Here is a 25,716-nt window from a genome sequence, read left to right on the forward strand (position 1 = left end):
TGTCAACCCAGCTCTGTGACGTAATTGGCACCACGGCTATCTGTGGCTCTTCTGAGGTTTTGTGATCAAATTTATCCAAGAGAGGGGTGGAAGTCCAGGATTTCTTTACAGGCCAGAAAGCTCCTGGACCAGAGAGGAGAAGCTGCCCTCTGAGGAACACCCTTCCGCTCCCGGCCACACACACCCGGCAATGAGTCATTGTTTTGGAGCTGAAAAGAGAAAACGGCTCTCCCCTCATCTTTATTTCTCCAAAAACAGATAGCACTGCTTTCATCACATGCCAGCTTTGAGACTTCTTACTTTAAAAAAAAAAAAAAAGAGAGAAGAAAGAAACCTGATCTTCAAAGTCAGCCACATTGTCTGAACCTTTCTAGAAAAGCTCACCTGGGCTCTGGGTCTTAGCTTGTCAAAGAAAAGAATTTCTCTTCTTATCCTGAGAGTTGCCTGCCTGTCACAAGAAACAGTCTGCCCAGGGAAAATACTACTGTTATGATAGCTTAGAGCCCAGACCAAATTTTACTACTGGAAGGGTCCTTACCCTGGGGGTCTTCTAACTCAGAGTTCTCCTCAGAATACCCTGGAAGACTTGTTAAAGGCAGAGTTTCTGACTCTGTAGGTCCGGAGTGAGCCCCACAATATGCATTACTAACAAATTGCCAGGAGATGCTAAAGCCACTGGATTGGAAGCCACATGTTGAAAAGCTCCATTCTAGCCCATCCCCTTCATTTTCCACAGGAGGAGAGTGACTCGCCCAGGCCCCCAGTGGATTGGTAGTGAAGCTGTGATGAACCCTCCAGAACCCATGAGATTTGAACCAAAGCTGAAGAGGCTCTAAAAGTAGAATTAAATGAAAAATCGCTGCCATTTGAGTAAATGCCTTTGGTATTCCTTATGTTTCTTTTAGAGAAAGAGAGGGAAGGACTGCTGATTGGTGGTGATGATTGGTGACCTAGTAGTTCTGAAAACTGGAGGAGGAAAAGAACCTCCAGGGTGCCACCTCCATCCCCTTATTGCGAGTAGGGCCGTGTAGAGGTGACATCCCCGAGCACAGCGAGTGCCGGTGATGCTTCTCAGGGGTGAGTGTCACTCAATTCACAAAGCCCTCATCCTCCCATGCACCCAAGCACCTTGGTGTTTGTCGCTCCCTCTGCCTGGGGGCCTGCTCCAGTGTGCCTCCTTCAACGCTCAGGCATTGTCACCTCCTTCTTTCCTGACCGCTTCAGATCCAGCCATTGCTTTCGTGCCCTTGCATCTCCCCCGCTCCTTGGGCTTCCTCACTCTCTGCCTTTGGGCTCTGAGGCTCCACTGCCGCCTCTCCGGGTGGTGGTGAGAATGAAACAGGCCACTCCCTCTCCCCCCAAGAACGCCTGGCACATTGTGAGTGCGCGGGAAACATTAGCTCTTGCTGTCCTCATCGTTGTGTTTATCATTTTCACCATCGCAGGCTAACAGAGCAGTGGCCCATGCTGTAGTACTTGTGTGTCTGTCTCTCCCCAGCTAGACTAAATTTCCTGAGAGCAGGGACTGGACCTCACTGGTCAGGACCTATGCCACCTGGCATGGCCCCTGGCCCCATAGTAGGAGGGAAGAAAGGAGAAAAAGAATAACATCTTGGGAGCAAATACCATGCACCAGGGACCATGTCTAGTTATTAACATGGTTATTAACAGTTGGTTAAGCAACTGGCTTCAGTTCAGGTCATGATCCTGGGGTCCTGGGTTCGAGTCCCACATTGGGCTCCCCCTGCTCTTTGGGGAGCCTGCTTCTTCTCCCTCTGCCAGCCACTCCCCCTGCTTGGGGACGCGCTCTCTCTCTCTCTCTCTCTCTCTCTCTGGGTCAAATAAATAAATAAAATCTTTTAAAAACACAAAACAAAACATTCACAGTGATACTGTAAGGTTTTGCTATTTTTACCATTTCACAAAAGTAAGTGTGAGGGAACATAGCATTTCACAATTGCTTGGGGTTGGGATCCAGAGCCCCCGTCCTCTCCTACCCCTCACCAGGCTGTATCTGGCTGATCAGTGCATATTCGGAGTTTATATTAGTCCAGTCCTCCAAATGCCACAGTTACTGCTCTACCCACAGATTAGCTTTACTGATTAGGACCTACGTGAGTCTGTGCGCATTGCTGGGTCACTCAGCCTTATCATTCAATAGGAGAGCTTCCGGAGCAGCAGGCTGTGGCTGAAAGGATTCCACATCATTAGTATGAAGTGGTGTTGACACAGCTCTCTCCTTGCAAGGATTTTAAAACCCTTTCCGGTATCCCCAAAGGACAGATCCTATGGGTTGTTTTATAGACAGATGTCAGAAGGCAACCCAAGAAGCCCATTGCCCATTTCTGACCATCAGCTCCTCCCTGGCACTTAGAGTCAGAGACCCAGCTGACTCAGAAAGCACGCCACATGCACCAGACGCTGTCAACATTGGTTGTCCCCGAGGACCAGCCCCCAGTGCTTGGGCTGGAGGTGGTGGTTGCTGGACATGCCAGGGATCTCTAAGCCGAGCCCCAGGATGGATGGGAGAGGGGAAGAAGGCAGGCAGAGCTACCCTTGGATGCACAAAGGCCAAGCCAGGAGAGCTACAGGAAGGAATCGTAGAGTGGGGACCCCAGGTGTTAGTAGAGAGAACACCTGCGGCCTTCTGGAGGGCCATTTTGGGAGAGACAACCTGGACGCCAGACTCGCTGCTCAAGAAATGTCGAGGGAACAGCAAACTGGGAGGCAGGAGACCTGGGCCCAGCTCCAGTTCCACTCCTAACTGTGGCATGTCCCCACACCATTGCCCATAGCTTGTCTGCAACATGCTACCACCGTTCTCCCTCTACCAAGGAGGAACAGCCAAGGGGACGGATGAGGACAGGGCAGGGCAGGCACTGGAGGGAAGAAAGGAACTAATGGCCTGGAGAGGAGTGGTAGAACGGCTCCGTAGACTTGGAGGGCAGAGAACGACGTCAGCAGAGTGGAACTCGGGGTCTGCACACGCAGCCCTCACCCCTTGCATTGCTGCTGCTCGCTCCCCACTGCCGGAGGGTGAAGGTAGAGGCCGGAGGGAGGGAGGCTGTCAGGAGGATTCCCGCAGTGGCTGCCAGGAGCAACTAGCCCAGGATTCACAAACTTTCTGGAAGGGGCTGGAAAGTAAATGTCTACAGTTCTGTGGGCCTGTGGACTCTGTTGTGATCACTGAGCTCTGCCATTGTAACAGAAAAGCAGCGTAGACCGTGTGCAGGCGAATAGGCATGGCTGTGTTCCAGTCAGATTGTGGGCACTAAAATGTGAATTTCATATCATTTTCATATGTGATGAAGTAATACTCTTTGGATTTGTTTTCAGCCATTTAAAAATGTGAAAACCATTGTTAACTTGTGGGCCATACAAAAGCAGACTTAACTGGCCCGTGCGTTCATGGTTCACTGACCTGGATCAGACCAGCTGGCCAGATGTAGAGTGATGAAAGGCAGTGTTCCCCAGAGTAGGGTCCCGGAGAACCCCACGTCACGGATGCCTAAGGATGTTCCTGTCCTGGGCCTCCCAAGTCTGAATCCCTCCTACTTCCCACAGTGTGCCCAGCTGGGGGTGGAGGGGACTCAGGTCTTAAAGCTCTGAGTCCCTGATCTCTAAGTGCTGGAGCCAACTTAGTCCACGTCTCTGTCTGGATGACAACAGAGAACAATGTCTAGAAAGGGCTTTGGGTCAACCGACTGTGTGGTGTGCGTGGTTAGGCATCCAGGATGAGCACTTGAGTGCCACCGAATGGTCTGAGTCCTGGCTCAGCCTCCACCAGCTTTGTTACCTGGGGCAAGTTACAGAACCTCCATGGCCTTCAGTTTCACATCTGTAAAATAAGAATGTTTTACACAACATCCCTTGGGTTTGCCGTTTGGCCGTGTTGGGCGGCACGCAGCCCCGTGCCTGCCAGACAGTAAGGGTCCATAGCTGTTAGCTGCTGCGATTTCTTTACTGGCGTTACCATCGTTGCTGGGGTATAGTGTAAATTCGTGGCAGAGCCAAGGTATCAACCCAGGGCTATGGCTCTAGTGCAGCTCCTTTGTTGGCCGTGCTGTCCCTGGGCAATGAGCAGTCACTGGCTGACGGCAGCCACCTTCATAGGTCGGGTTTCAGGCTGTGGGGTGGATCCCATTCTTCCTTGGGAATTAAGGCCTCTACCTGACCCTGGGGATAGAACTGGTGAATAGTTTTTATTCCCTCACTGAGCTCAAAGAAATAAGAGTAAAGTGCCGTATATCCGCTCTTCTGGTTTTAGAAAAAAACCCAAACAAACAAAACCTTCAGTGTCTTCTAATTAGCATGGGGCCACCCCCCCCCTCCCCTCCCATGAGAAACGGGATGCAGGACAACTTAACTCTTTACCACCTTACCAAGGAGGTCTATGTCTAGGCTAGCACTCCACACGCTTCTGTCCCTCATGCACCACCTTTGTGATTTATGTCTGCCCTGTGTCACCTTTCATTTTATTTTCATAGCGTTTTCCTTTTATTGGCTCGCCACTTTTAAGATTTTTTTTTTTTTTTTGACAGAGAGAGGGAGAGATCACAAGTAGGCAGAGCAGCAGGCGGGGGGCGGGGGGGGGAAGCAGGCTCCCCGCTGAGCAGAGAGAGCCCGATGTAGTGCTCGATCCCAGGACCCCGAGACCACGACCTGAGCCGAAAGCAGAGACTTCAACGCACTGAGCCACGCAGGCGCCCCAGGCTCGCCACTTTTAATATGACCTCATCCTGTGTAATTCTATCCAAGAAATCATGAAGGAATTCATATTTATTTTTCTCTTCCACATTAAAGTAACTGTGCACCTCTAAAAATGTCCATGTTTGCCCCTGAGCCCACCTAATGTATGCTGTGTAGCGCTATTGGTCACTCTGATGACAGCAGTCTGAACAAGGTCAGAACTTGGATCCTGCCTCAGAAGATCTGGTGTCAGTACCAGCTCTGCCCTTTCCTGTGTGTCCCCCAGGCAAATGACAAAAGCTTTGAGAGACTCCTGCCTCCGCAAACATGGGGAAGCACACTGAAAAGCACTAGGGAGAGCCAAACTGCCTTGTAAGATCCATGGTGAGGAGCTGGGCTTTGCTCCTGATGGAGGAGGTAGAGGAGGTGGAGGAGGGAAGGGAAGAGCCAGGGATGAGGGTGAGAGGAGGAGAGAACAGAATCCTTCGGACTACATGAGGCTCAGACCCACAGAATCTAAGAAGTGACAGAGGTGTCCCCTACTCAATGACAACTTGTTTGTGTTGATGTGGTATAAACTCTGGGGTGGTTAACTTTATATGTCAACTTGGCTGGGCCATGGTATCCACAGATATTTGGTCAAACATTATTTTAGATGTTTCTGTGAAGGTATTTTTCAAATGAGGTCAGTAGACTTTGAGTAAAGCAGATTATTCTCCATAGTGTGGGTGGGCCTCGTCTAACCAAATGACGGTTTTAATAGAAGAAAGGCTGGCCTCCCCAGATGAGAGAATTCCACCAGCAGACGGCCTTTGGACTCGAGCTGCCTTTGTTCCCTGGATGTCCAGCCTGCTGGCCTGTCCTGCAGACTTTGAACTTGCCAAGCCTCCACACTCACAGGAGCCAATCCAGTAAAATGAATTTCTCTCAGTAGGTAAAGAGAGATGAGAGAAAGGACTGAGGGAGGGGAGAGGGTGTTGTCAGTAACGTCAGTAACGTCTTTTACACTCACAGAAGGGAAAAGAATGTCACAGGCACCTTGGCCAGCCATGTCAAACTTCTGCTTTCACGGCCTTGCTCCTTCTTACCCGGACAGTTTTACCAAACCGTCTTCCTCGTAACTGAAGCTGTTCTTCAGTTAGCAGCTATAGTTAGCTGCGTGAACTTCAAAATTGTGGGTTGCAGAAGTAATGCCCTCAGTAAGGTATTTTAGAGTTCCTCTTGTGGCCTGTGGTTACAGAATGGCAGGAGAGAGGGAGCCAGCGTTTTGAGGAAGGACGGCTCAGCAGCTTAGGAAACTGGTAGAACTTTCCATGCTGGGTCTGGAGAGACTTGTTCATTTGGGGCGTAGGCCTCGAGACAGTTTGCCAGCCAAGAAGAAATGGCTTCTCTATGTATGTGATTTAAAAATCTAATTTGTTTGGGGCGCCTGGGTGGCTCAGTCGGTTAAGCATCCCTCTCTTGATCTCAGCGCCGGTCTTGCTCTCAGGGTCATGAGTTCAAGCCCCATGTTGGGCTCCATGCTGGATGTGGAGCCTACTTAAAAAAAAAAATCTATTTTGTGGAGTGCTTGAAATTTTCAAACTTTTTTTATTGGTATTTTGGTAGTCGATAACATTTGTTTTCATGATCAGTGTGCGTGAGGCAGGATACTCAGCACTTGAAATGCATTCTCTTATTTCCTCCTCACACGGCCCTGGAAGGTGACTGTTTACTTTATCCCCATTCTGCAGGGGGCAAACTGAGGTACAGAGAGTTTAAGGAATTCAGTCAGGATGGGGGCGCCTGGCTGGCTCCGCCGGTAGTGCAGGCAACACTTGATCTTGGGGTCATGAGTTCGAGCCCCCGTCAGGGGTAGAGTTTACTAATTAGTAAATAAATGAATAAATACTCTTTTAAAGAAAGGGGAATTCATTCAGGGTCCCACAGCCAGTGAGTCACGACTTAAAGTGGGATTCGTCTTTGTCCAGATCCCACTCTTCTAACTTTTTCACCTCATTGCTTCCCCTTAGAATTGAAAGGAGGGTGCTGGGTTTCCTTTTGAGTGAAAATGTCTGGATCCATCTAGAATGATTTTGTTTGTAATGGCTCTTTCTGTAGTTCTCCCCCACCCCACCCCCATTAGCATATTGGTTTCATCCTCATGCTTGTCAGTTGTCCCTGTGTGGCAGGAGGCTCAGGTGAACGGGCCAGCCGCCCTGCCCCTCTTACAGGGGAGCAGAACCTTGCTCAGAAGCTGGCTAGACCTGCGTCACCTGGCCACTTCTAGCTGCAGGGGAGACTAGAAAAGCTGTAGCCGGTGGAGAGTGAGTGCCTTCCACAAGGACAAATTCTGTAGGAGTCAGCTCCACAGGGTGGAATTAATAAGTATCTAACAAAGTCATAGAACGTGTTAATACAAATACAGTATCCAGTGTGGGCAGCTGAGTGAGTTCGCTTGCTGCATTTCCAGAAGGACTGCTGAGCTGGCCTGCACCCCAGTGGGATCGGTCAGAATGGCAGGGCTCTAGAGATCACGTCTGGGATGGCACGGTCACAGGAACTGAAGACGTTAGTGTAGAGGACAGATTAAGGGGGGACATGGTACTTTTTAAAAATATTCAAAGGAGAGGTGCCTGGGTGTCTCAGTTGGTTAAGCCTCCGGCTGTTGATTTTGGCTCAGGTCATGATCTCAGGGTCCTGGAATCGAGCCCCGCATCAGACTCTCTGCTCAGCGGGGAGCCTGCTTCCTTCTCTCTCTCTGCCTGCCTCTCTGCCTACTTGTGATCTCTGTCTGTCAAATAAATAAATAAATAAAATCTTAAAAAAAAAAAAAGTAGTCAAAGGACTGCCAATTGGGAGAAAGATTAGATTCTACACAATAGCTTCTAAGGGATCAATGGAGGCGGAAGGGTGGGAGTATTACATTTAAATTAAAGTGTGACAAAGGTTTATTATCCTGGTGTATGTGACCTCATCCTTCATTCAGTTAGTTATTCAGAAACATGAACCACAGGTTTATCAGGGGCCGGGTCTCGTCTCCTGTACCGAATTCCTGAGCTGTGATAATCTCCACCCTTGAGCTCACATGCCTAATGGGGGAGACAGAAACAAAGAAATCAATTCTGCAGTTCTTTCAACAGCCCCACCAAGCAGAATTTGACAGTTGGGGCCTGTGAAAATGCTGTTGGCCCCAGGAGGGAAGGAGCCCGCCCTCCAGTGGGTCCAGGCAGGCCCCGCATGGTGAGCTGACCTTGAGCTGGACTCAGGAGCACGATTTAAGGTGGGGAGACAGGCAGGAGCACATTCCTAGAAGGTGGGCCCGCTCACAGCACAGAGCCCTGAAGGAGCAGGACCTCGGGGCGTGGACAGAAGGCCTGGGTTGGGTCTCCACCCTGAGTCCCGCCTGCCAAACCCTGGGGCGGCCCAGCGTAGCTCAGGTCCCACAGCCGAGTTTGGTTTGAAGTTGCAGAGTTGGGGTGTTCAACGGTGACTTTAAACATCCCAGGTGTTTGTCCTGAGCTTGTCACCACCTGGGCTCAAGCTGCAGGCACCACGTCCCCTTGCTAGCCTCCCAGAAGAGAGGAAAGAAGAAGGGGGAGAAAAGGCTTTCTCCTCCCTGAGTTGTGCCTCTGTGTTCCAGAAGGATGCGTCTCCCCATCACAGTCTAGAAGACAGCCCTCTTCCCCCCAGGGACCTGAACAGGGTGGCTCGCCCACTTCTGGAGCAGGCGCTGCAAAGGGGAACAGTACTGGCGTCCAGAGCGGGGAAGGGAGGACGGCTGCAGGGTAGACTGCACAGTCTCTGCCACTGTGGGGTCTTGGCACAGGTCCGTGCCTGCTTTGGGGATGGGCCATCCTGGGCCGCTGGCTTACTTCCCTCTATCTCAGCAGCCTCGCCTTTCTCCTCCGGCTGCCTCCCTCCCCCTAGGATTTTCTCCCTCCCTCGGGTCACTTGTCCCCAGTGCCTGAGACTGGCCTGCAAGCCCCTCTTTCTCCTCTTCTTCCCAGCATCCTCCATGACTCGTCATCGATTCATTCATTCAGCAAGTGCCTTTGCTCTCCCGAGAACCTCCTTTTCCCCCTGCCCAGCCCGGCACCTTGTGCTCTGTGCTCAGCTCAGACCTTCCCTATTCCCTCTGTGGGTCTTCAGCCTTGTCTCCTGGCTCTCCAGCACCCCGAGCTGGCCTCAGTCATGTCACTTAGCTCTGAAAGCGTTTGTCCAGCTGTTATCCGTGACCACTTTAGGACCAGGGTTCTGGTCATCTCTGCCTCTCTAGCACCTGCCACAGAGGGACAGATAATACGGCTCCAAGAATGTCATGGGAGGGCAAAGAGGTGCATGTGAGGGAGATGGGCCCGAAGAAGGTGAAGAGAAAGCAAGTAGAAGGGTGGGGGAGTGGCTAAGGGGCACTAGGCAGGGGATGGAGGTAGATGCGGATGGGTAGGGAGTAGGGAAGCGAACAGAGGGTGGGTATTACTGACAGCAAATTCCAAACATCAGATCGTTTCACTCATAAATATTTCAGTATATCTCCATAAGGTAAGGAATAGGATTCTTATTGCCTGGGTGGCTCAGTGGGTTAAGCCTCTGCTGGGGTCATGATCTCAGGGTCCTGGAATGGAGCCCTGCATCAGGCTCCCTGCTCCGTGGGGAGCCTGCTTCCCCGCCCTCCACCCCCTGCCTGCTGTTCTGCCTGCTTGTGATCTCTCTCTCTGTCAAATAAATAAACAAAATCTTTAAAAAAAAGAAAATAAAAAATAAAATATAGAAACAAACAAGCCGTAGTCACAGTACCAGTATATAAAAGTATATATATATGTGTGTGTTTTTTAACAGTAAAGCCTGGAAGGAAGTCCGCAGAGGGATCACTCGTTCCTTCGAGTGGCTTGAGCGGGTGGTGTTTCCAATGGAAAGATGGTTAGACACTCGAGCTGACCTGCCACGTCATTATTTTTTCACAGGCAGCTGACTCCGACTGCGTCTCTCCCCACCAGGTCTGGAGCCTGCCCCAGGCTGGGTCGTAGCCTAGGGTGAGGACAGGTCTGTGGTTGTCGTTGGCCTTTAAGGCCATCCCCCACTGCTTACAGGCCACATTTCATTGAACCTAAGACACCACGGAGAATGAAAAGAAAAAAACTGCCCCAACTGAGCTGTCAGGCCATCGTTTGTAAGAGCCACCCCGATATGAGAGGGGTTCAAAGTGGAAAGGGGGAAGGGAGCTTACAGTCGCAGAAATACAGTATGTGATATCTGGGCAGGTGGGGCAGGGAGTGGGGGGGCCCGGACTCAGAGCCGAACCGAGCAGCAAGGCAGTCTGAGGGCCGTTGGCCTTCCACAAAGGCCGAAGGAGCCGCTAGTCTCTGGCCCAGCAGAGGTAAGCCCTTGAAGGGCCCGAGCAGAGAGGCGCAGGGGTTCAGAGCCGCACGCTCCTCCCCTTCTGGGCAAGGGACCTCAGCTGCCAGTCCTCCGTGGTAGGGACTGTGGGGAGGTGACCCGAGAGGAGGCCTCCTGAGCAGCTTGCACAAGCTAACATTCAGTGAATGCCAGTCATTTTGTCGCTATTACTCCTGCTGTTACTGTCACCCTATGGGATTACTGTCACAGTGACACAGTCCACACCGTTGGCAGATACACTGAGGGGCTGGCACTGGGGTTTGGGTCTTAAAAGATGAGCCGGGGTTAGCCGGCTCATTTCCTTCTTTCTGTCGGCATATGAGATCTCACACCCTGTCTTAGCTCAGCGCCCTGTCTTTTCCGTCACATCCCTTGCACCTTTACGATGGCGATTGTGACCTCCCACTGGACCGTGAATGTGCTGAGGGCAGGAGCTGCTTGGTTTTGCTCACCAGAATCTGCCGGGTGCCTGGATGACAGCAAGCACTGAGTATGTTCTAGAGGCACAGAAGGTAGTGGTTAAGAGTATGGATTTGGTAACCAGACCTCGCTGAGTCTGAATCTCTGCTCTGCAGTGTATAAGCTGTGTGACCATGGGCAAGTCATTGACCTCTCTGTGCTTAGTTTACTCATCCTCTTAAGGGCATGGTGAGGGGTTTGTGCCAAGTGCTGAGTTCCATACATGGTGTCCATGTATGGATACTGAGTGTCCAGTTACTGGTGGTGATGGTTGTCATCGTCACCCGTGACACAGGTGCCTGACCAAATGGAAGAAAGGCATGCAGGGCACAAGCCCAGAGGCACGCAAGAACAAGGCCCCAAAGGGAGGAGAAGACAGCCAGCTGTGGCAGAGGTCAGTCCCACATGTCCCTGTCTGCCCTAAAGAGTTCAGGTTTTTGACCCCCAGGCAGTTGAGGGCATGAGGGAATCCTGGACAGTTTTTAGATGCGAGAAAGTACTAGCTGGGTTTATATTTGAAGAAAAGAGTGTGGCGGTGACGTCCAGGCCTGGGGGAGGTGACAGGTCCTGACTGAAAGCTTTCACAATGATGACAGAACTGAGGACGACTCAGAGATGCTTTGAGCAGCTGGAATTCCCAGACTTGGTGACGGTGACTGTTGGAACATGCAGGGTGGTGGGGAGAAGGCTCTAGGCCGCTCCCCTCAAGGCTGACGTGGGAGCAAACAGTCAGTGGGCTTTGAGCGCATGGCACAACGCCGCCGCAAACGCGGATTTCTCCAAAGCAGTTGAAGAAGCCACGGAGGCCACTGTCTTCAGCTGTTCGGAGCCCTCCCGGGAGTGAGCGGGCTGGGACCAGGGGCCCAGAGGTGGCATGTCTCTGGGGCCACTCTTGCCTGCTCTCAGCCCAGGTCATAGCCACGGTGCTTAGCAGTACTTGGGATTGCTCTTGGCCTGACGTCATGCATGCATTGTGTGGCTGGAAAGTCGCAGCTCCTATAAGGCCGGCCGTGGGTCTCCGAGGGGAGAAAACAGACTACGCAGGCCTGCGGGCCCCAAGTTAGGACCAATGGCTAGACTCCTCCCACTCCAGAGCTTCTGCCAAGAGCTTGCCGCCGCACCAGGCCACCTCTCCGGAGTCTTCCTGGCAAGGTGGTGTCTGCACCCGGCCTGACACGGAGAGGACAGGCAGACGGGGCCCCGTGATCCATGGCCACAGGGCTGCAGGCCCCAGACGGCAGCCCCGCAGCCTGAACCCCGGCAGGGGTTTGCAGGGCCTGGCGTCCTCAGGAGCTGGGGACAGGAGCCCCACAGCTGCCCGGGACGTGGACAGTCACCACCCACCGCCCAGAGGGCGGGAAGCCGGGTATCATTCTCCTGGAACTGGTCACCACTGCCAGTATTTTTCTTCCTTCTTTCCAAAATAGCGAGCTGGGTTACTTTTGTGGTTGAAAACAAAAACAAAACAGATATCCCCAGATTCCTGTGGGTTTAAATTTCTGCTTTTGATGGAGTATGCCGACCCCGTGGAAATGTTCATTAAGGAAGTCCGAAAACGCTCCCCACACCTGCAGGGAGTTGGCTGCTCTGGACACACTGTTCTTCTGCTGAGATGGCCGGGTGGGTCTTGTGTCCCCTCTGCCACGTCCTCCTCTTCCTTTCCCTGTTTAGGCTGACACACAGCCACCCCCACCACCGCCCCACCCCCTAGCAGACTGTTCTGGGCATGGCTCTGCCCTCTGCTGGCAGTGGGGCCAGGAGAACTGTCAGCCCCGTCGGGCCAGGCTCAGACCTGGTGCTCTGGGTCTGCCCACCCCTGCCCGACTCCCTGCCTCGGCCTTCCTCTGCCTCATACATACCCCAGCTGCCCCTCACCAGCATACCTACGGTTCCAGAATGACCCGAATCCCTTCTAAAACCATGCTGATCCTCCCCCCCCCACCCCAGGAGAAGAGAGGTGCCCCTCATTTTCAGAGGTCGCCAGGAGGGTCTAGTTGAGGAAAGAGGCCTGCTGGTAGAGCCAGGGATCCGGGAGGAGGGGGCAGGAGGACGTCCCTGGGATGGCAGAGCTCCCTTCCCCCGAGGACCAGTGTGGGACCTCACTGCATCTCCTTTCCCTTGTCAGCTAGATGAGGACCGTGATGCACACCGCGTGCCATCGGGAAGATTCACTTATGTTCGTATGTCAGCAGCCAGCTGGGCAGTTAAAGCACGGTTGCCGAGGAAGGGCACGTGGGCCGGGCCTGGGGTTCGGGAGCCTTCGGAGGACTGGGGGCATGGGAGGAACAGGGTCACTTCCAGGTTTCAGAAAGGTCAGCCCTGGGTAGCAGGGGGCATGGAGGGGAAGGAGCAAGGCAGGAGGGGCGGAGGCAGTGGCCTCTGGGGAAGAGGCCAAGGAGGAGACCGGTGGCTGGCCAGGCAGAGACAGATGGCAAGGCGAGAAGGGATCAGGTAGGATAGAGTCAGGAGCCGGAGTGGGCAGAGCATTGTGGCCGGAGGCCAGGGATGACCGTCCTCTGGCCCACATGACTGGGGGTCGCAGAGCTATGGTTTCTAAAGGAGCAGCACGTTCCACATACTTGACAAGCCGCTCTCCCCCAGACTCTCCAGAATGGAGCTTGGCTCCCTCTGCCCAGAGAGCTTCCCACATGGCTCAGTAAGTGTGTGAGTCCCCAAGGGTGGGGAGTGAGACACAAAGAAGCCACACTCAGGATATCATTGTGGCATTAAGGCGCCCACCTTTCAGCCCTTTTAAAGGAATCCTTCTTCATCCCCTCCCCCAGCCATAGTCTAGGGAGAAGAGTGCCCCACCTTGCCACTGGGTCCCTCCCTGGATGCCCCAGCAGCCTGGCTTGTGCCCTGAGCTCCCCCTAGCATCCATCTGTCCGCAGGACCTAAGGTGGAACCGAGGTCAGGCCAGTTTCAAAACTGACATCACAGAAGCCACAGCTTTAGGGAGCTGGCTGCCAGCCCAGCCCCGGCGTGGTCCTGCAGGATGGGCCTGCCTGTCTGGTCACAGGGCCTGGGCTCAGAGGACGCCTCAGCCCCTCAGGGCACCATAGGGAGGGGACCGCATGTGTCTGGTCCACCGTTGCCTCCATCCCCGGTGCCTAGAGCAGGCCTGATGCAGGAGGAGCTGTACAGCAAGTGAAGGGTCCCTTCGCCCCCCCCCAGAACCTCAGTTCTCGGTGTGAACAGAGCCAGAGGGCCTCCCGTGCAGGACAGCTGTACAGTCACGCGGGACAGCAAGCCGCACGTGCCTGCTCCCTCGGGTGCTGTTGGTAGATGGGTGACGGCACCGTGCCTGCGGGGCACTGCCTGCAGGGCCAGGTGTGGGAGCCAGCAGAGAGGGCTGTGACGGAGGGGGACTTGGAGAGCGCCCAACATCAGGACACCCAGGGTCTTTCTCCCTGAACCTTAAAACATTCACCCGGGATCCTGGGATCAAGTCCCACATTGGGCTCCCTGCCCCACGGGGAGCTGGCTTCTCCCTCTGCCTCTGCCTCTGCTCCCCCTGCTTGTACGCACTCACTCTCTCTCTTTGTGTCAAATAAAAAATCTTTACACACACACACACACACACACGCACACATACACACACATTGACCAGCCCTGTCTTGTCCCAGAGTCCTAACTAGGGTACAGTGTGTGCCAGCCAGGGGTGATTTGTGTGGTAGAATATTGGTCCCAAAAAGCAGGGGACCAGACTGTCTGTGCTGTGGTGGAGCTTACTTAATGGGGCTCCTGGGGGGCTCAGTCAAGCCTCCCAACTCCTGATCTCAGCTCAGGTCTGATCTCAGGGTCATGAGTTTAGGCCCCGTGTTGGGCTCCACACTGGGTGTGAAACCTATTTAAAAACAAACATGGATGTTTGTTGATGGATTCTAGAAGATGGATTGATTCTAGATGAGGATGGATTCTAGAAGAGCTCAGAGGGGAGTAACCCTGGTCTTGAGAGCACAAGAATGTTGGAGCTGACTGGCCCAGACATCTTTATTTTTTTTAATATAAAAGAATTAAAAAATTTTTTTATTAACATACAATGTATTATTTGCTACTAGATAATAGTAGGATGGATTCTAGAAGAGCTCAGAGGGGAGTAACCCTGGTCTTGAGAGCTCAAGAATGTTGGAGCTGACTGGCCCAGACATCTTTTTTTTTTTAATATAAAAGAATTTAAAAAAAATTTTTTTATTAACATACAATGTATTATTTGCCCCAGGGATACAGGTCTGTGAATCGTCAGGCTTACACATTTCACAGCACTCACCATAGCACATACCCTCCCCAATGTCCATGACCCAGCCACCCTCTCCCTACCAACCCAGCCCCCAGCAACCCTCAGTTTGTTTCATGAGATTAAGAGTCTCTTATTGTTTGTCTCCCTCCCGATCCCACCTTGTTTCATTTTTTCCCTCCCCACCTCCCACGACCCCCCTGGCCCTGCCATAAAAGAATTTTAAATGCTCTTGTGTAACTCCTTTGTCACTTATCTCAGAAGCAGAAAAAGCTCCTGAGGTATAAAGAAAAGCTTAGAGAGTTTTCTGATTACCACCATAATTTAGAAGCTTCCAAAATGGGCTGATTTCATCATAGAAAAGACAAAAAGACCCATTAGGGGGCAGAAAGGAAATGTTGAACCGAGAAAGAAAAAAAGAAAAATGAAGGTTTATAACTACACATAACATATTCGTTTTAGGTGTACCACATAGCAGTTAAATATTTGTATCTATTGTGAAATGATCACCGCAGTAGGTCTACTTAACATCCATTGTCATATATAATTATGAAAATGTTTTTGCTATGATGAAAACTTTTAAGATTTATTCTCTTAGAAACTTTCAAATATGCAATACAGTATTTTTTTATTAACATATAATGTATTATTAGCCCCGGGGTACAGGTCTGTGAATTGCCAGGTGTACACACTTCACAGCACTCACCATAGCACATACCTTCCCCAGTATCCATAACCCAACCACCCTCACCCTCCCCCTGCCTGCCATTCCCCCACCACCCCCTCCCACAACCCTCAGTTTGTTTTGTGAGATTAAGAGTCTCTTATGGTTTGTCTTCCTCCCGATTGCATCTTGTTTCCTTTATTCCTTTCCAACCCCCCAAAACCCCAACGTTGCCTCTCAACTTCCTCATATCAGGGAGATCATATGATAATTGTCTTTCTCTGATTGACTTATTTTGCTAAGCATAATACTCTCTAGTCCCATCCATGTTGTCGCAAATGGCAAGATTTCATTTCTTTTGATGGCTGCATAGTATTCCATTGTATATATATCTCACTTCTTCTTTATCCATTCATCTGTTGATGGACATCTAGGTTCTTTCCATAGTTTGGCTATCGTGGACATTGCTGCTATAAACATTTGGGTGCACATGCCCCTTCCAATCACTACATTTGTATCTTTAGGGTAAATACCCAGTAGTGTTTGCTGGGTCTTAGGGTAGCTCTATTTTCAACTTTTTGAGGAAACTACATGCTGTTTTCCAGAGTGGCTGTACCAGCTTGCATTCCCACCAACAGTGTAGGAGGGTTCCCCTTTCTCCACATCCTCACCAGCATCTGTCATTTTCTGTGTAAGGTGGTATCTCATTGTGGTTTTGATTTGTATTTCCCTGATGCCGAGTGATGTGGAGCATTTTTTCATGTGTCTGTTGGCCATCTAGATGTCTTCTTTGCAGGAATGTCTATTCATGTCCTCTGCCCATTTCTTGATTGGATTGTTTGTTCTTTGGGTGTTGAGTTTGGTAAGTTCTTTTTTTTTTTTTTTTAAGATTTTATTTATTTATTTGACAGACAGAGGTCACAAGTAGGCAAGAGAGGCAGGCAGGGAGAGAGAGGAGGAAGCAGGCTCTCCGCGGAGCAGAGAGCCCGATGTAGGGCTCAATCCCAGGACCCTGGGATCATAACCTGAGCTGAAAGCAGAGGCTTTAACCCACTGAGCCACCCAGGTGCCCCTGGTAAGTTCTTTATATAGATTTTAGATACTAGCCCTTTATCTGATGTTGTTTGCAAATGTCTTCTCCCATTCTGTCAGTTGTCTTTTGGTTTTGTTAACTGTTTCCTTTGCTGTGCAAAAGCTTTTGATCTTGATGAAGCCCCAGTAGTTCATTTTTGCCCTTGCTTCCCTTGTCTTTGGCAATGTTTCTAGGAAGAAGTTGCTGCGGCTAACGTCGAAGAGGTTGCTGCCTATGTTCTCCTCAGATTTTGATGTATTCCTTTCTCACATTGAGGTCCTTCATCCATTTTGAGTCTATTTTCGTGTGTGGTGTAAGGAAATGGTCCAGTTTCATTCTTCTGCATGTGGCTTGTCCAATTTTCCCAATACCATTTGTTGAAGAGACTGTCATTTTTCCATTGGACATTCTTTCCTGCTTTGTCGAAGATTAGTTGACATAGAGTTGAGGGTCTATTTCTGGGCTCTCTATTCTGTTCCATTGATCTATGTGTCTGTTTTTGTGCCAGTACCACACTGTCTTGATGATGACAGCTTTGTAATAGAGCTTGAAGTCTGGAATTGTGATGCTACCAACTTTGGCTTTCTTTTTCAATATTCCTTTGGCTATTTAAGGTCTTTTCTGGTTCCATATAAATTTTAGGATTATTTGTTCCATTTCTTTGAAAAAAATGGATAAGATTTTGATAGGGATTGCATTATATGTGTATATTGCTTTAGGTAGCATAGACATTTTCACAATATTTGTTCTTCCAACCCATGAGCATGGAATATTTTTCCATTTCTTTGTGTCTTCCTCAATTTCTTTCATGAGTACTTTGTCATTTTCTGAGTACAGATTCTTTGCCTCTTTGGTTAGGTTTATTCCTAGGTATCTTATCGTTTTGGTGCAATTGTAAATGGGATTGACTCTTTAATTTCTTTCTTCTGTCTTGCTGTTGTTGTATAGAAATGCAACTGATTTCTGTGCATTGATATTATATCCTGACACTTTACTGAATTCCTGTACAAGTTCTAGCAGATTTGGAGTAGAGTCCTTTGTGGCCCAGACATCTTACCCTAGCTTCCACCCAGTCTGAACTAGGCAGAGGTCACAACTGCACAGCAGTGTGAGAGCACTAAGTGCCGCTGGATTGTACACTTTAAAATGGCCAATTTTATGGGACACGACCTTCTCCTGAATGTAAAGGAAGAGAGCCGCCGCACTTACTGCACACCTGTTTCGTGGCAAGAGCTACGCAGATATCTTGCTGGCATTATTGCACTCCCTGGGGGCAGCTCTGTGGGGCGGCGGGTGTCCATCCGGTCTTCAGACAGAAGCCAGCGCAGAGGGGAAGGCCAGGCTGGCCACTGGTAAGGGAGTCGAGCTTTCAGCTACACTTGGCCCTTCGCTTCGTAGGTAATGTCTCGGGAGGCTCAAGAGAAAACTGGTCCTGTGGGGCCCCTAGGATGTGGGTCTGGGGTAGGGGAGGCAGATGGATTTAGTCTCCAATATGTGCCACTTTGGAACCTTTTACATTTTGAACTGTGTGAGTGGTTGCCAAAAGTTGATAGAGAATCAATTGAAGGAACGTTTGATTTACAAAAATGGAACCAAACACCATCTCTACAGTGTCATCTCAGAAACCAGCACCCTAAAGGCTGGGCCTGCTGGATTCCTGGCCCCACTTATTGGATGGGTGAACTGAACCGAGCTGAGGCCGCCTCATTGGTCAGTGGCTCTCCTGGCCCCGTGAGAATTAAGTGACAGGTACTATATGAATCCATGTAATGAGGTATCTGGGGAGTCAGAATTGCAGTGTGTGACCTTGGGCAAATCGCTGTACCTCCCTAGTGGGGTGGTTGTAGTGAAGGGATGCCTGGGTGGCTTAGTCATTAAGCATCTGCCTTCGGCTCAGGTTGTGATCCCAGGGTGCTGGGATCGAGCCCCGCATCGGGCTCTCTGCTCAGCGGGGAGTCTGCTTCTCCCTCTTCCTCTTCCCCTCCCTGGTGCTCGTGCTCGCTCGCTCTCTCTAATAAATAAATAAAATCTTAAAAAAAAAAAAAAAAAAAAGACGGTGGTACAGTGGTACCAGGGCTGCGGGAGGGGACAATGGGGCATTAGAGCTGTAGGTTTAGAGGATGAAATCGGCGGTGGGGATGACGGCCCAACACTGAGTGTATTCAATGCCACTGAACCATACACTAAAAGTTGGTTAAGATGGCAAATACCTGGTGCATTTTCACATAATTTAAAAAGTAAAAATAACATATAGAGATAAAGTACAGCTGGAAAACACAGTAAATGACAAAATGGGACAAGGTAGGTAGCCGTTTGCACCCTCGTGGCCCTTCTTGGGTGCCCAGAAACCATCCGTCATCCTCCTCCTCCCTGGCTCTTCCCGCCCTGGCCCCGCACACAGCTGAGTTTGTCTGTCTGGGTGCCCCCACACCGTGACTTGTAGTTTCTCCTCCACAGAGAAGGCGACAGATGGCTCCCTGCAGAGCGAGGACTGGGCCCTCAACATGGAGATCTGCGACATCATCAACGAGACGGAGGAAGGGTGAGGCCCGCGCATGGGAGGCCGGGGTGGGGCCCGGGCTCGGCCGGCAGCAACCCAGCCTGCCCTCCGCCTCGGAGCAGTCCCATCCACCCCTGCTGTGGCACACAAGTAGACCCCACTGGTGGCCCTTGCTTCCAGGAGGGCAACAGATGTTGTCTGAGTCCCACCCTAGGCAGCAGTGTGGCGTCCTAGGCATTTGGAAATCAAGATCCGCCCCCAGCCCTGTCATGAGTTAGATGAGAGAGAGATGCCCCTGGGGGCTTCCAGCCCACGCGTGTGTCTCAGTGGCAGCTGACCAACTGGACCTCTTAGAATGTCACCTGAGCCACATCCTCCTGGGACAAGGCCAGCTGGCAGCCTGGGCACTGGGACATGGCCCCAAGTACCTTTCTGCATTCTGTGGCCTGGAAAGGGCAGGGGAACTCCCAGCTTTCTCTGTGAGCAAGAACAGACTTTCATTTCCTTAAGATTTGGGTCAGGGCGCACTGAGAAGGCAGTGACAGTAAAGCAGAATTGAGAGCCCCTCGGCGTTAGCCTTTGCTGAATATTTCCAGTACGCAGGTCACCCCAGGGCACGTGCCATGGAGGAGGCATCGTGGCCCTGGGCACTTGGTCTCTGACTAGCTGTCACTGACCAGCTATGTGACCTTGGGCAAATCGCTATACCTCCCTAGGTCTTTACTGTCAGAGGTAAAGCTCTTTCAGATTCTTCCAGCAATAAGCCCCAGGTCCTACGGGGAGCAGAGAAGGAAAGCAGGGTCACTGTCCTTCTCAGGAAAACTCAGGAAGGGCAGGATGTGGTGTGAAGACCACAGTGATTGGGAAGGACTGCCTGACAAGGCCTTTGTTCAGGAAAATCAGAATCAACGCCCAGAGTAGACCTCTCACTTCCATCTGCGTTTCTCATGGGATTGTCCATTCGGCCTGCGAGGTCCCTCTCAGCCCGGCAGTGCTCTGTGGAGAGAGGGGTCGGCTGGAGGCAGGCAGCTTCCAGCATCCACCGTGGAGCTCGGTGGGCTTGCCAAGTCGCTGGTGGGGAACACTCGGACCACTCCTGGCCTCCTGCAAGTAAGCTGGAGAGTGGTGGGCAGCCGATGGTGGCAGGACCACCACGATGAAAGTAGGAGGGCAGAAATGCCCACAGATCCACAGAGAAGGCCTCAGGGCTTCATGGGCATCCTCAGGGAAGCAAGTCCCTGTTCCCTTGTAAATGTTGGAGGAACTGGGGCTTGTGCATGTCTGGGTTCAAGTGCCTGCTGTTGACTTGAGCAGTTCCTGTGTTCCAGGCACTGCGTGAGGCACTAGGGACCCAGCAGTGAGCAAAGTAGATGTGACCCTCGGCCTCTCCAAGCTTGTCATCTAAACTTGAGTCTCTGGTCTACCCTCCCCCCATTGGGCTGTGGCCTCCTTGTCGTCTGCTCTGTGATTCTAGCCAGTTACTAAACACAAGGGGCCCACAGCAATGGCACCTAAGCCGGGACCTCTGATTTCGGAAGCCATGCCTTTTCTCTGGGCCACTCTGTGAGGAGCGGTGACAAGTCCCTTTAGAGAGCTGAAGTGGCCACAGGTGAGAAGTCCTGAGGGTGAGGAGGGGCCCCAGGGCATCGGGTCGAAAACTGCCCTTACACACTTCTGTACAGGAGCCCACTGTGTCAGGGACCATGGTGCATGTCCCCTTGGTCACAGCCTCGATAGGCCTCCGTGGCACCTCCCCACCTTGCCTGCCGCCTTCACTCATGCTGGGGGACTCATGTCAGGGTTCCTGCCTTCCCTGACCTGCCCTTGACGGACTCACCACTGAACAGGCAGATGCCTGGCAGACAGTAGGACAGGCCCCCAAGGGCTACTCAGCGGCCTAGGAAATGTTGCTCATGTCCTGTAGCGAGCTGGGCTCTGGGGAGGCAGAGTGTCAAAGGGGGACCCAATTCCCACCCCGCCCCCACCGGAGGCGGCCTTTTTAGCCTGGCAGCCCTGGATGGGTGCCGTGTGGCAGTGCACACGGAGATGGGGGACTAGGAAAGAGTCATGGTCAAGGCAGATTTTAGCTGTGCCTTCACCAGGTGGACATGGAAGTTGGGGGCCACAAGGCTTTTAGGCCAGAGCAGTCAGGGCAATGTGGATTTCACCTGTATAGGGCCCAAGGGCGGGTTGCAGGGGTGAGGCGGTATGGGCAACAGATGGGGAAAGGGGAGCAGGCAGCTGCCAAGGCTTTCCGGGCTCCCCCTGCACTTAGGTGTATCCACCCTCCAAGCCTCTCCCTCTCCCTCCCCACAGGGCCTCCATTCTGTCCCTCCCTCCCTCTGCTTGAACCACTTCCCTGCCCCGCCTCCTGTAGCTGGCTCCATCTCCTGCTTCACACCCAGCTGTGATGCCTCCTCCTCAGAGAGGACTCCTCTGAGCCCCCTTCCCCAGGACCCACCCACTCGGACTGCAGGCTCTTCTTCTCTCCCACGTTGGCATGGGTCTCCCTGGGGCGCGTGGCCCAGCACGGTGCCGGCACCTGTGGCTGCTTAGTCGAGGAGAAGGGTGGGTGGAGAGAGGAAGTGGCCAGGATGGGGTACTGGGACTCTGCCGGCAGCTGACTGGTTCTTAGACCTCAGTATGTACGGGGGCCTCTGGAGGCCTCCCTGAGAGCTTGGTCCAGGCAGGGGTCTGGGGTGGGAGCCCAGGGTTTTGCATTTTTTACATATCCCCATACCTCCCCGCCAGGGGATTCTGGTGCTGTGGGTCCAGGTTGACGCACAGAATCTCTGCCAAGTTATTTATGATCTACGGAGGACTTTGGTGGGACGGGCAGTTTCTGTTGTGATTAGAACCCATGTGTTCAACAGGAAGCAGGACCCAGGGAAGACAGATAAATAAAAACCATCCCCGTGTCCCAGTGTCTTCTGATCTTAGGTGGGCAGCCCCGTGAGTTTGATACATCCTTCCTTTTGTCCCTCTGCCCAGTCCCAAAGATGCCTTCCGAGCAGTGAAGAAGAGAATCGTAGGGAATAAGAACTTCCACGAGGTGATGCTGGCTCTCACGGTGAGTGCCCCGTCCGTCCGTCTGTCCGTCTGTGGTAGAACCACACGTCCCCCAGGCCCAGGAGGACTCCAGCCACCCTTCGGCTCCTCTCCCAAGGGCTGGGAAGGAAAGGTCTGTGGGCAGAGAGAGCACTGTACTGTCTATAGTGCCAGCAGACGTGGAGTGGCGAGGGGGCAGTTTGGAAAAGTTCCCTCCAGCCTGTGGGCATGGGGAGCAGACGCACTGAGGCCCACGTCCCTCCAGAACCAGACATGGAGAGCTTGCACCAGACCTGCCAGGTGACACAGAAGTTTAGTGAAGCCAGACGTTGGTGGGCAGAAAGTCTGGCAGGTCACCGGGTGCTGCTGACTGGCACTTGGGATCTTGAAAAATGAACATAAAGCAAATGCCAGTGGCTGAGGACAAACCGGGTGGGAGTGGGCATCCTGGCTGTCGGAGGGGTTGGACTGGGATGGAGACGAGAGAAGGGCTTACAACATCCGGGAATCCAGCTCCCTGGAAGAACAAGGCACCTCCTGCCAGTGAGCAGGAACAGGGAGGGAAGCCCGGCTCCTTTTTTTCTGGAGCTACAGGGTCACCCTAGGATTACAGAAGTTCACTTTGGTTTCCACTTGGAGAGCTACCTTCCCTCTGGACCATGGTCCTCTTGGAAATAACATCAGGACAGGCTAGGCACTGAGGCCACTCCACAAGGGGCCACTAGCCAGCACCCCAGCCCCCGAATTGGGGCACTGTCCCCTCTTCTCCATGTTCCAGGGTCTCCCTTGAGGGAGCCCCGCCCGGACTCAGTCTGTCCTCTGGGATGGAAGCAGAGTACAAGGGTGGGGGTCCTGGACAACCCCCTGGTGCTCGGATGAGTGCTCACAGGCACCTCCCGGCCTCCAGGTCTTAGAAACCTGTGTCAAGAACTGTGGGCATCGCTTCCATCTGCTGGTGGCCAGCCAGGACTTTGTGGAGGGCGTGCTGGTGAGGACCATCCTGCCCAAGAACAACCCGCCCACCATCGTGCATGACAAGGTTCTCAACCTGATCCAGGTGAGTGCGGCCAGGCACACTGGGCCGAGCTCCGGGCACTGCCTGGGGAGAAAGGTGCCCCCGCCATTGCTGCTCTGTGTCCCCTTGCTTCTGTGTGCTTGTCCTGCGGGGTGTCTTGGTCATCCGCTGACTGGAGGTTCTGAGTGTGGGGAGGCCTGGCTTGGTGGGGGCTGTCCGGGCACTGAAGTCCAAGGACGAGCAAGTCAGCGAGGGAATTTCTGCTCTGCAGGCGGGTGGGCAGGCCCTCAGGGGAGATGGTGAGCAGAGGTTACTGGCCGTGTCCCCTTGTCCCCTCTCAGTCCTGGGCTGACGCGTTCCGCAGCTCGCCCGACTTGACAGGTGTGGTGGCCGTCTACGAGGACCTGCGAAGGAAGGGTCTGGAGTTCCCGATGACTGACTTGGACATGCTGTCACCCATCCACACGCCTCAGAGGGTGAGGAGACACAGCTGGTGGGAGCGGTGGGAAGGGGAGTCCAGGGAGCTCCCTCCTCCCTTACTGGCCTCACTGATCCCCTTTTCTACCTTCTAGACCGTGTTCAGCTCAGAGGCGCCATCAGGGCAGAACTCTGTGGCCACAGACGCCAGCCACGGAGGGGACCCCACCCAGCACACCACCCCTCTGCCCATCCCGGCCGCATTCCCCAGCGACACCCCCATCACTCCAACCCCTGAGCAGGTAAACAAGCCTGAGTCAGAGCCATGTGGGTCAGGGAGGGCCCATCTCAGTCTGAAAATTACTGTTCACACGGCAGTCCCATGGGGTAGATATTATTCTTCCTGTTTCACAGAGGAGGCTTAGATAAGCTCACTTGCCCAGAGCCACACACGGCTCATCGGAGATGGTGGTGGGACGCAAGCTCGGGTGTGCCTGACTCCCGCAGGCTCCGTCCTGCACCTTGGCCAGCGGTTCTCCAAACTGTGGTCCGCGGAGCCCTTCAGGCAGCACCCCGGAGAGGGTGGGGGTGGGGAGTCCCCAGCAGGCAGCCTCTTCGACCACAGCATCTCCATTTTCCTTGTGGGGTTCCTTTATGGGCTCAAATAGGATTCCATCTGAACAGAGGCTCTGGCTAAAAACCGTTTTAAACCATGTGCACATAAAACAATTTTTTAAACCCTTTCCACCACAATGCTTCCCACCAAGCCCAAGAAGAAGGTTTGAGGTATAGTATGAGATTCCAGGGGCCGGGGTCCGGAGCAGGTTTTCCCAGGGCTTTCTGAGTAGCTTTGCAGGCTCACCCACCAGAGACTCACGGCCACTGACTTAGCTTCTGTCTCTCAGTTTCTTCTGCCAGGAACGGGGGGGCAAGGCCACCTGCTGTGACACACCCAACAAGGGGTGTCTAACGCCATGGCCAGTGTCCGCTGGCTGTGGGCTTTTTTTATTTGTTTGTTTAAGTGATCTCTACACCCAGCGTGGGGCTTGAACTCACAACCCCGAGATCAAGAGTTGCACACTCTTCCAACTAAGCCCGCCAGGCACCCCAGTGTGCTCTCATTTTAGCCCCCAGGCTGTCGGATGCGGGTCAAGGCCTTGCGTGGGTGGGGTGCCCACTTTTGAGGCGTGTAAGAACTTCAGAGCTATCCTTGCAGCTGAGTCTAAAAGCCTAGCTGCTACAGGGACTGGTGAGAGAGACACACACTGGTGTGTGATGGAAACAAAGTGAAACTTGACCTTCCAAAGCGCACCTGCTAATCTCCTGTACAGTCCCATTTGGATTTGTGAACAAACCTGCCAGCAGCCCTTCCCACCCCAGCCTATCTGAAGAGAGGCTTCTGTATTTGATACCTTATAGCAAGTTATAAAATCACCTCCCAGACTTACAGGTATTAGTAGAAAAATTTTCCTGACTGGACAGATAATTAAAGGCATATGCAAACTGTAATCTCACCCTGTGATCCAGATTTTATGTAACCAGGTTGTGATTTTAACCAGTTTGCCTGAAGTCTAGCATCTGCATGGATTAAGACTGATTACGTCCAGTGCCAGAAGACTCTTGCAAAACCAAAGTCAGTAGGAGTTAATTTCCAGCTCCCCTCTTGTCTCCTGGGGCGTGTTAAAGCTTTCAGGCATGCAGTGACGTCACTCCCAGACTCCACGGTAATTAGGTCCCATCTGACCCGGATGCATGGGGCCTGTGGTCAGTAGCTTTTCCACTCATTTATACCAGGAGCGTTCCTTAGACAGGCCGAAGACAGCAGACATTTTGCAGGGTTTGGAAGGTGTCCATGAGCTGCAGGGGATGTGTACCACCTGTGTCTGTATCCCGGTTTCTTCTCCTGTAGAGGCTGTGATAACGATATATGCCTAGTAAGACTGGTAGTTTAATGAGCAATAAAAGTGAAATGCTTGGCACTTAGTAGGTGGTCAGTAAGTGGCAGCTACTCTCATAGGCATGGGGAATTTACATGGTGACACTCCTGAAATCAGCGAGGTCACTTGCATTTCTCGGAACGTAGGCCACCTAGTCCTAGACCCATGCAGTACTCCATAGCCAAGGGCTCTCCATCCAGATTAATTTGAGAACCACCATACTGTTGGCTTCCTGGACATCAGAGTCCACAGTGCTCCTGAGGGGACCAAGCACCCCACAGAGCCCCACACCATAAGACCCT

At 52.4% G+C, this 25,716-nt stretch overlaps 1 protein-coding gene across 2 annotated transcripts in view; it reads left to right on the forward strand.

Annotated features, from left to right (window-relative positions):
- Window positions 1-25,716, forward strand: part of TOM1 (target of myb1 membrane trafficking protein) — a 42,160-nt gene that overhangs the window by 1,386 nt on the left and 15,058 nt on the right. For both annotated transcript variants that reach the window (XM_032836542.1, XM_032836543.1), the window contains exons 2-6: window positions 18,955-19,039; window positions 21,989-22,067; window positions 22,953-23,102; window positions 23,402-23,536; window positions 23,633-23,779. In XM_032836542.1, coding sequence (XP_032692433.1) covers window positions 18,955-19,039; window positions 21,989-22,067; window positions 22,953-23,102; window positions 23,402-23,536; window positions 23,633-23,779 — 596 coding nt within the window. The remainder of the gene's footprint in view (window positions 1-18,954; window positions 19,040-21,988; window positions 22,068-22,952; window positions 23,103-23,401; window positions 23,537-23,632; window positions 23,780-25,716) is intronic.

The sequence above is a fragment of the Lontra canadensis genome, unplaced genomic scaffold (assembly GCF_010015895.1).
Source record: "Lontra canadensis isolate GAN:19392208 unplaced genomic scaffold, GSC_riverotter_1.0 scaffold93, whole genome shotgun sequence".
Classification (NCBI taxonomy): Eukaryota; Metazoa; Chordata; class Mammalia; order Carnivora; family Mustelidae; genus Lontra; species Lontra canadensis.